This window comes from Staurois parvus, unplaced genomic scaffold, assembly GCF_062004578.1.
Source record: "Staurois parvus isolate SC_StPar_1 unplaced genomic scaffold, SC_StPar_1.0 ptg000619l, whole genome shotgun sequence".
NCBI lineage: Eukaryota > Metazoa > Chordata > Amphibia > Anura > Ranidae > Staurois > Staurois parvus.
The window spans coordinates 1,660,282-1,677,466 of NW_028318415.1; the positions used below are offsets into that span (position 1 = coordinate 1,660,282).

General features: G+C 41.1%; 2 protein-coding genes across 2 annotated transcripts in view; one reads left to right on the forward strand and one right to left on the reverse strand.

The window, feature by feature from the left end:
• Nucleotides 1–1,614: 1,614 nt before the first annotated feature.
• Nucleotides 1,615–15,190, reverse strand: NANP (N-acetylneuraminic acid phosphatase). Its single transcript, XM_089693268.1, has 3 exons — nt 15,094–15,190; nt 5,890–6,015; nt 1,615–4,345 (listed from the first exon to the last, which is right to left on the reverse strand). Exons 2-3 carry the CDS (start codon nt 5,977–5,979, stop codon nt 3,710–3,712), a joined length of 726 nt encoding a protein of 241 aa, XP_089549394.1. The 5' UTR covers nt 5,980–6,015; nt 15,094–15,190; the 3' UTR covers nt 1,615–3,709.
• A 210-nt stretch (nt 15,191–15,400) lies between these two features.
• Nucleotides 15,401–17,185, forward strand: part of POLR1B (RNA polymerase I subunit B) — a 47,287-nt gene continuing 45,502 nt past the window's right edge. Inside the window, exon 1 of the mRNA XM_089693267.1 lies at nt 15,401–15,671. Within this exon, the coding sequence (XP_089549393.1) occupies nt 15,495–15,671 (177 nt within the window). The 5' untranslated portion in view covers nt 15,401–15,494. The remainder of the gene's footprint in view (nt 15,672–17,185) is intronic.

Here is a 17,185-nt window from a genome sequence, read left to right on the forward strand (position 1 = left end):
GAAGTGGAGAAAATATGGTACAACATTGACATTACCAAGAAATAGACGTCTCTCCAAAATTGATGAAAAGACGAGAAGAAAACTGGTCCGGGAGGCTGCCAAGAGGCCTACAGTAACAATAAAAGAGCTGCAGGAATATCTGGCAAGTACTGGCTGTGTGGTACATGTGACAACAATCTCCCGTATTCTTCATATGTTTCGGTTATGGGGTAGAGTGGAAAGATGGAAGCCTTTCCTTACAAAGAAAATCATCCAAGCCCAGCTAAATTTTGTAAAAACACATCTGAAGTCTCCCAAAAGCATGTGGGGAAATGTGTTATGGTCTGATGAAACCAAGGTTGAACTTTTTGGCCATAATTCCAAAAGATAGGTTTGGCGCAAAAACAACACTGCACATCACCAAAAGAACACCATACCCACAGTGAAGCATGGTGGTGGCAGCATCATGCTTTGGGGCTGTTTTTGTTCAGCTGGAACTGGGGCCTTAGGCTTGGCCATACATTATACAATTTTCTTTAGAAAATTGCTTTAGATTTACCAAAAACCATTCAATATGAGGTCAAACCTAAACGACACTTTCTATTCTATCCAATCAGGCAGGCCCTTGCACTACATAGTTGAAGGTAAATCCAAAAGAAATTGGACAGAAAATTGTATAGTGTATGGCTGGGCTAAGTCAAGGTAGAGGGAATTATGAACCGTTCCAAATACCAGTCAATATTGGCACAAAACCTTCAGGCTTCTGCTAGAAAGCTGAACATGAAAAGGAACTTAATCTTTCAGCAGGACAATGACCCAAAGCATACATCCAAATCAACAAAGGAATGGCTTCACCAGAAGAAGATTAAAGTTTTGGAATGGCCCAGCCAGAGCCCAGACCTGAATCTGATAGAAAATCTGTGGGGTGATCTAAAGAGGGCTGTGCACAGGAGAAGCAATCTCACAGATTTGGAGTGTTTACTGTATGCAAGGAAGAGTGAGCAAATATTTCTAAGTCAAAATGTGTAATGCTGATAGACTCATAACCAAAAAGACTGAGTGCTGGAATAAAATTAAAAGATGCTTCAACAAAGTATTAGTTTAAGGGTGTGCACAATTATGCAACCATATTATTTTAGTTTTTTACTTTTACTTCCCTCCACCTAAAAGATTTCAGTTTGTTGTTCAACTGAGTTGTACAGTTTATAGGTTACATTAAAGGTGGAAAAAGTTCTGAAATGATTTATGTTTGTCTCATTTTTTTACATCACAGAAACCTGACATTTTAACAGGGGTGTGTAGACTTTTTATATCCACTGTACCTTGCAGTGAGAGCCAAGTTTGCCCAAACAGATTGTTGTTCAAATATGGAACTGCTCCCAATATCTCAAAAGAGATTGGTATGGCTAGGGGCAAATCTAGCTCTTACCAGTCTATAGTCTATATTACAAATTAATTACAGGACAGAGTGTATTAATTTCTTTTCAAAATAATGCTCTTTTTGAATATATTTCTTGAAACAAAGTGTTTTAAATTTCATTGGTTTGGGCTTTGTAGGGCTCTTTTTATGCCCAAAAAAGACCAGTTTGAAGCAAATGTTTTACACAAACATGTACATAAAACAGACTTTGAATCTTCAGGTTTTATATTAATTTATTAAAACATTACATAGAGCAATATGGTTACAGTAATTTCAAGTATAAGTCCGCGCATATCATAGAACTTAAATTCGAAGTCCACCTTATGCAAAAAATAATAATGCATTATTATTATTATTATTATTATTTTTATTCAGGATTTATATAGAGCTAACAGTTTGAGCAGCACAACAAGACAAATGCACGTATATTTGCGTATATGTGCATTTTTTGCAAATTAACCTACAAAGCATTGCAAACACAATCAGTGGGTCTTGGGTGCAATTCCAGGCTGCCATAGACTCATTCTCCAGCTCTATGGCCATACCAAGGTAGGGACTTTCAGTTAGAGAGCTGCAGGAAGTGTCAATGGACTGACTACGAGTGCAGTGATCACACAAAAATCATGGAATATATTTTCAATGAATGCACTGGATCAGCTGACATTTTTCTAAGAGCCTGGTGTTTAGCTCTAAAGTACATGTGCACCTAAAAATAAAATGGTTTACTTTTGAAGTGATTGATACATGGTAAAAGTGAAAGTATCCCAGCATAAAGGATGCTGTATGTATTAACAAAGCTGTTTGCATTTCATTAGTGCTATAGCAACATCATGGTAAATGCTTGAGAAGTACATAAGAAAGGTCTAAAAGACAAGCCATTTCAAAAATTAATACCGAGACCCGAGTAAGAAATCCTGAAAGTGCATCAGCTGCTTACAATGGATTAGTCACTCCCATTCAGAATCACAAGGCATGATCTAACAAAGGGCTATTCCATGAGGCCCGGTTCACATATGTGCGGGTGGTGCCGCTGCAGATCCACACAAAACTCCGTGCAGCCACACCACCCGCACAGAGGAATGCGGACCCGCGGGCGGTTGCCATTAATTCCAATGGTAAACATCCCGCACTGGAAATCGCAACAGTACTGGGAACCGAGGTTCCCGCGTGGACTGCGTTTTCAGAAGTGCAGGAACTTCTTCCCTGCGTGTCTTTGGGCACGGGAGTCCATTCAAATGAATAGGCTCTCATGCCCTCGCAAATGCAGACCGCGGATATGTGAACCAGGGTAAGAGCAGAAACAGGTAGGACTCTGCAACAAAGTTTGCGCAATTCCATGCACTCAGAGGGGAATGTTTTCTTCTCTTAACAAAAGTAGAGTTATGCTTTAAAGAAATCAACAATGCAAAAAAAAAAAATGTCACTTTGATAGGGAGAAAATCTTCCTACAGATATACATTAGCATTTGTAAGAAGCATTTCAGCCAGCATTTTTAAATAAAATGCACCTGTCCTTTATCACACCTAATAGATGCTGTCAGGTGAAAACCCAAGGCCAGTTTTGGAGAGTTGGAAGGGTTAGAACCAAAACAAAAAGCAGCAGAGAGCGCATATCTCCCTGGTGGGGGATTTATATGTTGAAAAGAATAAAACCAATGTGCTCACATATGTAGAAGTAAACATGGCACATAAATCATTATACAATCCTCCTTGATTCCTCCCTAGTCTCTGCCAAGATGTATGATACAGACTGATGCGGAGAGGGTGCTCTCAGATGACAGCTCTCCAAACAAGCCGCTGCTAAGCAGAACGTGCGGCTACTACTGCGCATGCGCCCGGACCAGCCGGTGCCTCACTTCACACAGATGACCCTGTACGATGACCCTGATGTACAGCTTCCCTTAGATTTTTTTTTTCATTCCCAGTGAGATTTCTGCTCACTTCCTGTCTTCCTGTTCCAGTGACAAGCTTAAAAGGTAGAGAAATTTACAAAAGGCAACATTTAAAACCCGACAAGATTTCTAACCCTTCCACGCTCTATTCAAAACTAAACAAAATAGCTAGAATTGGGCTAAACGAATAAAGTAGGAAGCTCTTCTTCTTGTGCTGACATGGAGAAGTGGATGGCTTCCTACTCAGACACCACAGATTGGCTGTTTCCGTATGTACAGAAAAGAATTGTGACTTGGCTACACTGCTAGAAGATGTCAAACCATTTTGGTCTTCATACTTGGGCCATTCTCTTGTGCAAATATGCCCAGACAGAAAAGCGATTCCCATGTTCTTCAAAAACCTGAAAACCCCCTTAAGACTACTGTAAATTCTGTAAAACCTCAGGTAGTTTATTCACAGAATATATAGTATAATGAGGAGTAGGGCTGGGTTTGCGGTTTATTTGAGGATTCTTATTTAACCAGATGGTTGCCTTCAATCCCGCATTCAGTCCACCTTGAATGTCTGTGTCCAGATTGTCTCCCACCATCACACAATCCTCTGGTTTTACTGACACTAGGTCACAGCAGTGGAGGAAGATAGATGGATCTGGCTTCTCTTCTGAATGTTCTCCTCCCACCACAATGGCATCAAACAGTGCACTAACACCACATGCTTCAATTTTTTCTCTTTGGACCTGCCTCTCTCCATTTGTTAACAGGACCAAGCGCACTGATTTCCGCAGTTCACCTAGCATGTTTCTGGTGCTTTCCGACAAGGTCATAAGTTGAAGACGCTTGGTTTTCCACAATGCATATGATTCATTGGCCAAGTCCTTGTAATCCCCAGGCTTGATTTCCTGCATGGATTTCTCCCAATGCAGTACCCTGAGATTGTCAATGGTCATTTCAGAAGGATCAAACATTTCATGAAGCAGTTTTGCTTGAAACCTATTACATATAATATGTATTTCGTCTTCTTTAAATTCGCTTTTGTCTTTAAGTAATTTAATCACCTGTGCAAAAAAAGACAATCAATTTTAAAAATACAAGTAATATTTCTGCATGCTTGAAAACTTAAAGTGTTTCTAAAACTTTGTTTTTTTTTTTAAATAAAAATAATAAACATGTTATACTTCCCTGTTCTGTGCAATGATTTGAACAGAGCAGCCCTGATCCTCCTCTTTTCAGGTCCCCTGCCAGCGCTTCTGGCTCTTCCTCTTTAGCCAGTTCCCACCATAGGAAGTCACTTCCTATGCAGGCACTCATGTCGGCTCGCTCCCGAGCACCACTACCTGCATCCGTAGACACAGACAGCGAGGCACGGCCCTGCCCCTGCTCCCTCGTCACAGAGTTTGATTGACAGCATCAGTGGCTCCCACTGCTATTAATCTTCCCTGTGAGGGACAGAGCCAGCTCTCATGCACAGCGCTAGATCGCGATGGGGCTCAGGTAAGTATAAGGGGGGCTGGAGGGGATCCCAGACACAGAAGGTTTTTTACTTTAATGCATAGAATGCATTAACGTATGAAAACTTTAAGGCTTTACAACCACTTTAAAGACTAATTCCACGCATCAGTGTGTTATACTAAATTACTTGGACCAGCTTGGACCAATGTAACGATGTATATGACATAACTGGCTGATGCCACTGGAAGCTGGAAATCATTGAACTAGACAGCACTGCTTCAATAATCTCCACTTGCTTCCAAGTCCCATGCTGAGTGGCTAGCCTGAAGCATTGTGAACAAAGGATGTCATCCACTAAGCACAGGCTCTATTCAAAGAATGCTTTACATTTTCTGAGTGAATACAAAACATTCTCTGATTAGATGAAGTGGAGAGTGTGAAGTCACTGCCCTGCCTTGACATCTCATCCAATCACAGAATGCTTTGCATTAATTCCGAAAATGTGAAGTGTTCTTTGAATGGTGCCCGTGCTGAGCCACCAACCTTCTGTGTTTACAATGCAGGAGAGCAGCCACTCGGCATGGGACCAGCAAACAACTGGAGATCACTAAACTTCCAGCAGCACTGGCCAGATAAGGTATGTTCACAGTTCCATAGTCCAAGCTGGACCAATGTAAGCATGTATACCAGGCCAATCCCTGGAGTTATACTTTAAATCTGAACAGGTAAGCAGCTAAACACCCACTTGAAATACATATATGAACACCATTTCATCTATCTATCTATCTATCTATCTAGGTCCTATACCTCTTTAATGCTGGGCAGTTCTTAATATGCTGAGAGCCCCCCTAGGGGCTGTACTTACAGTATATCCTCTCTCTTTGAAGTTGAAGATGTCCTGCATTACTCAACCCCAAAGACTGGGGAAATCTTTGGCCATAAAAGAGACAGAGGCAGAGACAACGCCAACGGAGGTGAGTATTGGAGCCCAGGCTGCATTTCTTGTTTATATACAAGCTGGAGGTTAAATTTAAAAACAAATATCCTGAAGCTGAGCTTTAACTTTTACGCATTAATGCATACAATGGAGATATATAGTTTATGTTGTATTAATTTATATTCACAGAGTATTTCATAAACTAGCATTTACCTCTTCTATTGCTTTCTTGCTGGCTCCAGAAGTGTCAATCAATGTGTTATCCAAATCAAAAAATATGGCTTTAATTCCATGCAACACCATTTCTGAAGAGGTATGGGCACAGGCACCAGGAAGAATCTGACAATAAATAAATTAAATATGCATTACAAGAATTAAGACATGTGGGATACACATATAGAGTGAAGCTGTGAGCTATTTGACTCAGAAGAAAACATTTCACCGACTGTTTGGGATTTCTTGCACTTTTCATCACCAATTGGTGAAAGACTATAAACTTTTAAAAGTGTGGAGCGCTGCTGTGATTAATGTTATACAGATTGCTATTCATTACATATGGGATACACAAGTGAATATTCCTTGCTTCTTAGGTCCTCACTTTTGATTTTTTAGACAGAAAATAAAAAAATGTGCTTGTTACATGGGCATCTTGTTAAGAAAGGAAAAAGTAGACCTTAATCCATGCAATGAGGTATGGCCGTATATTCCAGACTAAGCAGATCTTTACCCCAAGACCTCCTGCACACTACAGCATTTTTAAAATGTAGCCCATTATATACAATGTGCCTTTGCACACAGGTATGTAATGAAGCGCTGTATCCCATATGGAAGAAAAATACATTTGAAATATATTTTTAAAATATTCTTCCCAAAATATATTGCCATAGATTTGAAATGCTACAATTTTGTCTATATTCAATTTTTAAATATATCCTCCAGATTGTTTTTTAACATATAAAAGAGTAATTTTAACATATATTTGTAAATGCATTCCAAAAATGTAGGATTTGTATTTTTAAAGACATACGTTATATTTGAAATGTATTTTTTTAAATATTTTTCATATATTTTGTAATAAAAACACATTTCAACATGCAGTATATATGTATATATTTATTGAAATATATTGAATATGGCCAAAATTGTAGCATTTCAAATATATGGCAATATATTTGGAAAGAATATTTTTAAAATATATTTCAAATCTATTTTTTTTTCAATGTGGGATATTCTTTAGTTAAAAAAAAAAAAAGGAAAATCAGCATTTCTGGTCAGTAATGTATGCTGTGTTCGCGAATGTGAGCATAATAGCATAAATATAAATTAATTTTCCCTAAGAATATATTGTGCATTCAAATGCCCAAAAGCGCATATGCGCACAAATACACTTGAATATGCGCAAATGTCTGAAATTATGTCCAAAAAAGTAAGTCCAACACCAACATTAGCTCCAACACCAGGCGACTCAAAAGCTTAGACAGGTAGGGATGCTGCAATGACAAAGCTTTTCAGATGAACACCTACTATTTACCAAGAGGACTTTAATTAGCAAAGTAAGTTAAAATGCATGATTAAACTAGACATCTACTAACAGCCTCACACACAGAATTGAAGCTATTCTCTTGAGTACCAATGCATTTTTAATAAAATGTAGCAGGTGTCCAACTTTACTATTATGTTGCTTCTTCAAGCTGACCCTGGCAACTTTACCCAAGAATATATCAGGGAATCCTCCCGAAATAATTGTAGCAGCATTTATTGTTGAGGAGTCTGGCCACCCTCATCTGTGTGCTGGGTGATTGGTCTTCTCAATGACCCTCTTTATTAGTTTGATAGGACACCTACAGTCATGGCCAAAAATATTGGCACCCCTGTATTTCTGCGTTTCTGTTTAGGCATTCTCATGTTTATTTCTTTTGTTTGTATTAGTATGACACAAAAAAGTGGAGAAACCTTCGATTTGACCCCATTCACGGCTAAGTATAAAATAAATCCTAATGCCTAAGCACAATTTTGCAACTTAGACATGTGTTAGTAAAACCGTACATATCATCACAACTACTTTGTGTATCTTGGTGAATTATACCTTGTTTTTTTTTCAGGACAAATTGGACTTTCATTTGATGGTAAATGGTTATGGATATCTCCTGATTTTTTCTTTAATTATTATCAAAGGTAAACTGGCCCAAAATAGTAAAATTTTCAATTTAATTGTATATTTCTTGTTACTACCATAGTCTACCACCAAAGAACAACCCAAGATAAATTCACCTGCTACTGATGATCTCAGCGATGCCACATATGTATATGTTATTTGTTGTTTGTACCTGCAGTACAGCCCAGAAACAATCGTGCGCATTTTGCCTTTTTTCTTTTGTCCTACCTAAAACATACTGACACTAACTGACACTGATACTAATTTAAAAAATGTAAAAAAAAAAAAAATCCTGCCCAAAATATACTGACCCTGACCTTTGACCATTATTTGACCCAAAACAATAACCCTGGCACTGACCTAGATCAAACCTTGATCACAGTCTTTTTCTTTATTTTTTCTTTTCTTTTTATTTATTTATTTCAGGTACTTATATAGCACCGCCAATTTATGCAGTGCTTTACATATATATATTGTACATTCACATCAGTCCCTAACCCTTTTTAATATTTATTTTACACGGTTGTCTTTTTTTCTCTCTGAAAGAGAGAGAAAACATAGGGTTGGGCTTCAGAGGTGACCCGGAATCAGGAGTTCCGGATCCCAATCGTTCGTACAAGACCGGGGGCTCACGGCGAGACCCTGGTCACTGTGCTGGGAGCACGCTGTGTTGCATGCTCTCAGTACAAAGGGAGAAACGCAAATATGTGGCCAGACGGCAAAAAGCCCAGTGGAGTGGGGCAGCATATTTGTGTGAGGTCGGTGTCAAGGGGTTAATATTTGATAGCACACCCCTTGGAAAAAATAATTGAAATCCATTGCTTCCTGTAACCATCAAGGAGTTTCTTACACCTCTCTACTGGAATTCTAGACCACTCTTCTTTCACCAACTGCTCCAGGTCTCTCGGATTGGAAGGGTTCCTTTTCCAAACTACTGTTTTGAGATCTCTCCACAGGAGCTCTATGGGATTGAGATCTGGACTCATTGCTGGCCAGTTCAGTACTCTCCAGAGCTTTGTCTGAAACCATTTCTGGGTGCTTTTTGATGTGTGCTTTGGGTCATTCTCTTGCTGTAAGACCCATGACCTCTGACGGAGACCCAACTTTTTGACATAATGCCATGCACACAGTCAAGACATCCAGTACCTTAAGCAGCAAATAAACCCTAAAACATCAGTGAACCTCCACCATTTTTGACTGTAGGGACTGTATTATTTTCTTTAAAGGCCTCATTTCTTTTTCTGAAAACAGTAGAATAATGGACTTTACCTAAAAGCTGTAATTTTTTTTCATCTGCACATTCTCCCAAAAGGGTTTTGGCTTCCTCAGGTAAGTTTTGGCAAACTCCAATCTGTTTTTTTTATGTTTCTGTGTCAGCAGCAGGGGTGTATGTACCACAAGGCAAACAAGGGACTTGCCTAGGGCAACATTTTTCAGGAGGGCAGCACCTTCCCCCAGAAGAAGGGACACGTGCACCATGTAAACCAGGTGGTATCCTAGAGAGGCTGTGGGCTGCTTGATGGTGTATTTAGAGCCTGACTCTTGTTCCCGGGGATGTTCGGAGCTGTGAAGATGAGTGGTGGGGGGCAGGGGTCAATATCAGGCTCTCTCCACGGGAGGGGGTGGTGTTGGTAGGTGTCCGTGGGGGCAGACGATTTTTGTGTTGCCTAGGGCAGCACAAAGCTTAAATACATCACTGGTCAGCAGTGGGGTCCTCCTGGGTCTCCTACCATAGCATCCATTTTCATTTAGATAGTGACATAGCTGACATAGTGACATAGCTGACACAGTTGTACCCTGTCCCTGAAGGTCAGCTTGAATTTGTCTGGAAGTTGATTGAGGTTCTTTAGCCACCATTCGAACAATTCCAATCAAAAATCTGTGTGCGTATCAAACAACCGATTGTTGTACAGATCAATTCAATTATATTTTTTAAACAGATCATTTCTGATGATATTTATAGCCATTACCATATGTTTTGCATCTGTTCACTATTTTAATCAATGATGAATTGCTTGATTATAATTGCTCACGCCTGGATTCATCAAAAATCAATACATGTATGGCCATGCAAAGTTAAGTTTAAAAAAAAAGTAAATGGGGTTCTCTAGAACTGTAGGAGGAGAATGAAGGGAAAATATGACTTGACAGGAGATGGGTTTCAAATGTCTGTGAGTACCTGTGCTGCACAAATTAAACTGTTAGTTTCTCATGTGGGTATTAAAATGACTGCCTAAAATGGAACTAAACTCTCCTATCCTTTTCAGCCAAGGAAGTTGCCATCTTGGCCTTTGTTTGATTTTCAACTGCCATGATGTTGTATCAGTGATGACACCAGTCATTTGATGGTTTGACAGTTTGGTTGAGAGCACAACCAATGTGACAGTTACATTCCTGCCAAGAGTGTAACTTCTTTCTAAAACTGTAAAAATCGATGAGTTTCGTTCCGTGTTAGCCCTGGTTCACCTGATGCGGTGCGGCACATCGTATGTGATTCACACAGCAACCGCACTGCATTCCTGTGCAAATCACATGCGATTTCTGTGCAGTGAAATTTGAGCCATACATTTTCTATGGCTCAGATCGCACCGCACCCACACCAAAAGAGTGCAGGACCATTATTTTTGTCCACACCAGAATTGGATTGCATGGGTATTGACACCCATGCGATCCGATTCTGCACATCACACCGCATTTTGCAAACCGATTTCGGGGTGGTGTTAACTTAACGTACACACCTGCAGCGGTTTGCATGAACGGGGTGCGATTGTGATGCGGTGCAGAAATCGCACAGAATGTGGTTCAAATTCCACACCGCATCAGTGTAAACCAGGGCTTAATGAAGTGTATCCTAAAGTATACGTAAAGGCCAAACTTTCTTATTTTTGGACAGAGTGAAGAGGGATTACAAGACCCATTGCAAGTCACGTTTTCAGTGCTGTCTGTACCCCCGGTAGGAAGATTCACCCTATTTGTCATGTTTACTGTTATCATCAAAATTGAAAGAAAATTCAAAATTTTGGGTTTATCCACAGTACTGTAAGGCTACTTTCACACTGAGGAGTTTTTCAGGTGTTTTTGCATTAAAAAAGCTCCTGAAAAGCTCAAGAAAACTGCTTCCTTATGTATGTGAATGTATATCTATGTACGTTTTCACACTGAGGCGTTGAGCTTGCGTTGCGCTGTAAAAACTCCTGCTTGCAGCATCTTTGTGGAGTTAAAAAATGCCCCATAAATGCCTCTTCCCATTGAAACCAATGGGAAACACCTGAAAAATGCACGAGAAGCGGTTTTGGTGCAGTTTTAAGTCACGTGTCTTTTAAAAAACACGGCAAGAACGTGCTAAAAATGTCTATGCGTTTTTGAGGCGTATCAGTGTGAAAGCTCTATAAGAGGCAATGCACACTAGGGGCAGAAAGAATACCAGAACCTCTGGAAGAAGAAAGCAGCAGAAACGTGATCATAGTGGCTGATATTGCAGAAGAGTTTATGGTGTTTATAGGCATTTGCCTTTACAGGCATTTTTTTTTTCAAAACATTCCCACCCTGCTCATTTTTCAATGTACATTTAAAAATGCAGAAAGCTCCTAAACACCAAATTGATGTGCGCTTATGAGCATTAAGCAGTTTTCCTGCCCAAAAGCTCTTCACAAATGCACTTGTGATTCTTTTTTGCAGCTTTAAAACATTCCTCTGCAAATATGCCTTTAATTGCCTAATTGTGCACGAACAAATAGAGTTGCTTCGGTAGGCTGAAGAAAAAAAAACACCAAATGCCTGTATGAGCAGGCATAGCGGGGAAATTTTCCAATGGGGACACTAGTTCTTGTGACAACAAGAGATTCTCTCACCTTGGAGAGATTTGCTCTTTTGACCATGAGACAGGAACTGAAGGCAAATCTCTCTAATGGGGCAGCACAGTGGCTAAATGGTTTGCACTTCTGCCTGGCAGTACTAGCGTCGCTGGTTCAAATCCCAACCACGACATCACCTGCCTGGAGTTTGCATGTTCTCTCTGTGCTGCGTGTGTTTCCTCCGGTTTCCTCCCACACTCCAAAGACATGCTAATAGGTTAATTGGATCCTGTCTAAATTGTCCCTAGTATGTGTATGTATGAATGTTAGTTAGGGACCTTAGATTGTACACCCCTTGAGGGTTAGGGACTGATGTGAATGTACAATATATATGTAAAGTGCTGCGTAAATTGATGGCGCTATATAAGTACCTGTAATAAATAAATAAATAAATGGGACACAGATGGCAAAATAAAACCTGACCCTACCTTACTCTATCCAAAATGAAAAAAAAGTTTGGCCTTTTTTGTTCTACTCTTAGCCAAAACGTTTTCCAGTTTTGTATACAGTAGAGAATGGTTAAATCTCCTGTCAGTTTTTATTACCATCTGTGCCCCATCACAGGCGCAACAGGAAGCGAGAAGAAATCTCTTCCAAGACTGAAACATTTCTCCATCGGACGATGTTCCCTAAATTCCTGTTCTGCTGACAAGTGAAAACTTTGGGACATGCCATCACTTTCTGCTGCAATGACAATGGTCTTCAGTACAAATTACAGTTGCCACCTCATCCCTTCAAAACCGAACACATTAATTACACAGGTTCTGTAGCTGATTAAGGGGGTAATTAACCACTTTATAACTGCGCTATAGGGGAATGAGGGCTACAGTGCGGTTGTCCAGTTCTGGGAGGGTGTCATATGACGTCCTGACAGAATGCACCCCCAGCAGTGCACACCCCGCACTGTCAGTGATTGTTGTGTCCTACGACACAGCAGATCACAAAGTAAATACAGTTGCCAGTTAACACTTTCAGTTACTTTTTGTTCACTTCCAGTTGCACTTTCCTCAAGCTGTACTGCCGATACCAGCAAATGTCACAGAGGACACCCACACTGATCATCGGGGCACTGATGATCAGTGCCCTGATCATCAGTGCCGCCCACTAGTGCTTAGTAGTGCCACCCACCAGTGCCACTCATCATTGCTGCCCAACAGTGGCATCAGTCAGTGTTGCCCGTCAGTGCCCATCAGTGCTGCCTGTTAGTGCATCATCTGTGCCTCCTCCTTAATGCCCATCAGTGCTGCCTATCCATGCCACCTCATCAGTGCCTATCAGTGCCAATCAGTGCTTCCTCATTAACACACATCAGTGTAGGAGAAAAATTACCAGTTTGTTAAATTTAGAAACAAAGAAAAACTTTTTTTTCAAAATTTATATTCTTTTTTGTTTATAATGCAAAAAATAAAAAGTCCAGTGACGATTAAATAGCACCAAAAGAAAGCTCTAAGAAAGAAAGCTCTTTGTGTGAAAAAAGTGATACAAATGTAATTTGGGTACAATGGTGCATGACCGTGCAATTGTCATTCAAAGTGCGACAGAAAGCTGAAAATTGGCCTGGGCACGAAGGGGATAAAAGTGCCCGGTAGGCAAGTGGTTAAACCAGGGGTGGGCAAACTTTTTGACTTGAGGGCCGCAATGGGTTCATATATTGGACCCGGGGGCCGGACCAAGAGTAGATGAATGATGTCTATGTGTCATCCATAGTAAGTATAGTAATATTCCCCCATAGTAATTAATCCCCCATATAATAATTCATCCCCCATAGTAATTCATCCCCCCTATAGTAATTCATCCCCCATAGTAATTCGTCCCCCATATAGTAATTCGTCCCCCATATAGTAATTCGTCCCCCATATAGTAATTCATCTCCCATAGTAATTCATCCCCCCTATAGTAATTCATCCCCCCTATAGTAATTCATCCCCCCTATAGTAATTCATCCCCCATATTAAGTCCCCAAGTCCCCCCTGTGTCAATTCACTTACCTTTGCTCCGCGCGTTCCTCTCGCCGTATTCCCGCGCCGCTCCGGTGTAGCATGAAAATCTGTCTCCTATGAGGATCTGTCCCCCTCGACGTATCTGCGCATGTGCCAGTTTCAGGCATTAGCAGCCGATCGGCGATCTCCAGCACATGCGCAGATACTTCGAGGGGGACAGATCCTCATAGGAGACAGATTTTCATGCTACACCGGTCTTCAGGGCGGACTGTGAGAGGAGCCTAGCGGGAGCCTAGCTCCGCGGGCCGCATTAAAAGGTCCGCCGGGCCGTATACGGCCCTCGGGCCGTAGTTTGCCCATTGCTGGGTTAAACTCACTTGATGCCTTATCTGCATTAAATCAGCCCCAGAACCTGTGTTAGGACTCATGTACACTGCAGCTCCTAACCTGACATTCAGGAGCTGTTCAGCATTTTTTTCAGCAGCCCCTGAACTCTCCCTAATGTTTTCCTATGTGTCCATGTACACAGTCGTTTACAGGCAGTTGAGTTTACAGTCGTTTATTTGAACGCACCAAACTTGTGTTCAGGATTAGAGTTTACCAGCATTTCAAATGCCAAACACCTGTAAATGCTCTTAACTGTGTTTATAAGTGTTTGCGGTTAGAAGCGTTTTTTAACTGTTCCATTACCAGATGCTGTCCAGAGCCTTTTTTCATCATCAGAAATGCATGCAAAGCGTTTTCCATGTATTAAAATGGACCCGGTACACCAGCGCAGTCAGTTCCAGGTTTTGCGTGAAGGAAAAAATGGTAGAATGTGCCGCACTATGCTCATGATGGGATCCATAGTGAACACAACCAGAAAAGACAAGTGAACACATACTGATCTCTCTGCTTCTGCTCTCTCTATTCATCTCAAAAGTCTGAAATAGTTAATTTTTTACTGTTTTTCAATGCATTCTGGGCATTTGGGAAGGTCTCCTGAAGTTATCTTTTAAACTCACTTCTAAATGCAAACGTGCATAAACGCGGTATGCAAACGCAGATAAACAGATGTTTTTTAACCTACATTTTCCAGCAGTTTCCATCGTTCAGAAGTGTTTTCCAAACGCCCTGTGTACATAAGCCCTAATTAAGGTGTTCGGTTTTAAATGGATGAGGTGACAACCCTTCAAATAGAGTGAAAGATTCTACCCTGCAGGAGCGCAGACAGCATTTAAAACCTTATAGATTGGCTCAACCAGGGAAACAAAAACAGCAACCTCAATGCAAACAGTGATCATGGTGCACGGTAGTTATAGTCAGCCTCCACTAGATGGCACTGTAAAACAAAGAGAAACGCTTTCCTGGTTTTCCCTTATGTCAGCTCACGATTACATGAGGAGAAGCAAAGCATTTCCGCCCTTCCTATGGAGCGGAACAATTACAAATGTGCCCCAGCCTCACAGAAATACACAGAATACCTTACCGCAATGTTATGGAACGAAGTGCCACAAAGTCACTGCCAGCTGGCAGGAAACTGAGGTGTAAATGTAAGAATGACTGGGACTAGCTTCCTGTTTGTTCTATAGGGCACGTTTTAAAGTTATGGTCTACAACAAAATGGCCGCGCCTGAATAGACTTCTTTCCTCTGGTCTTCAATAAGATGGTCGCTGCCCTTAATTACATCACGTAAGTTTGCAGACATATTTGAAAACACATGCTGGCAATGGTACAGGGCGCTTGACAGCTACTCGTCCAGGAAGTGCAAAGATTGGCGGAAGTACGTCAAGGGCAGCATGTGTGCAGGGTTTCCGCCCACTCTGCTTGCACATGTGCTGCTGTGGCTGTAGGTTGTATGTGCAGGGCTGAGTGTTCTTCCTGCCATAATGGACTGGACTCAGAAATGGGACAAACTGCCCAGGGAGCCCAGTCTGAAGAAGCTGACAGCCCCCGGGTATGGAAAGCCTGGGAAGAAGCAGCACCCTCCTCTGCAGGACATCACAAGGGCTCACATCGACTCTTTCAACCAGGCCATGATAGAGGGGCTCTTCCAGGCAGTGCAGGTGAGCAGGCTGTACCTCTCCTGTGTGCTTTCTCTCCATTCATACTAAGGCTCCATGCAGATTAGGCATTTTAATAACGCAGGTAGCGTTGTATAAAGTCACATTAAAAACTTAAGTTTTTTTTTATCATTTAGCCGTGTTTTTCCATATTTCTTTACACAAAAAAATGTTGCTAAAAAAAATACAAAGATGCCAGTTTACTGTGTTTTACTGCATTTTTCAGTAGGGATGCACCGAAATTTTGGCCACTGAAACATATTGGCCGAAAATAACTACTGGCATTTTGCCGATCGGAAAAAATTTAGCCGACACAGGAGACTCTGTACTGCAGATGGGGGGGGGGGGTGTGCCCGTGCCCAGAGGAGGAGAAAGGCAGGAGAGGAGCAGTGTATACAGTGGCTGGCTGTCACTATATGTCATTGTTGGTTTTTAAATGCAATTGTTGGGTTTTTTTTTTTTTCTTCACTATAGTTCAGAGAGTCAGCTAAAAGAAACCGCTTCTTTCCCGAGCTAAAAGAAACAAAGTTTCTTTCCCGAGCTAAAAGAAACAAAGTTTCTTTCCCGAGCTAGAGGAAACAAAGTTTCTTTCCCGAGCTAGAGGAAACAAAGTTTCTTTCCCGAGCTAGAGGAAACAAAGTTTCTTTCCCGAGCTAGAGGAAACAAAGTTTCTTTCCCGAGCTAGAGGAAACAAAGTTTCTTTCCCGAGCTAGAGGAAACAAAGTTTCTTTCCCGAGCTAGAGGAAACAAAGTTTCTTTCCCGAGCTAGAGGAAACAAAGTTTCTTTCCCGAGCTAGAGGAAACCCGGCAATTGCATTTAAAAACTGGCACTGACATAAAGTGACAGCCAGTAAGGTAGCCTCTCTGTATACACTTCTCCCTCACTATATACACTGCTCCACTCCTGCCCTCCGTTCCCCCTCCCCCCTACAAAGATGACCTGTCACTCATGATATCACATAGGGAACTATTGGTCCCCTATGTGATAGCAATAAAATCATAAGTTTAAAAAAAAAAATCTATACATGAAAGTAGAAAAAAAAATATTGGAGCCTCCCCACATACACAGACGGCTCGGATTTTGGCCACATGCATTCTGCATTTTCAGTATCGGCAACAGAATTTGCATTTCGGTGCACCACTATTTTTCAGCATTGGAGCGTTTTTACAGTTAAATAAACTCCTCTAGAAACCCATGAGTTCTGGGTTCTTTTCCAGCCAAAAAATGCCCATGCCAAAAGAACGCTGATTAAAGCCTGTGTGTGCATGGACACATAGGATAACATGCTGGGGAGTTTACTGGGTGTAGAAAAGAAAAATCACCAAAAGCCAAAAACAGCCGCCGTAAAAACGTCCGGTGTGCATGAGGACTAATGGATACTCGTTCTTACAATGGTTCTAATCCAAAAAATGTCCAACTTTCTAATAACTTCAGTCTGTGCTCCTAAATCCCAAACAGAAAATGTAATATACTTCAGTTTACCAATCATTAAATGTGGTGGCTGCATTAGTTTTGG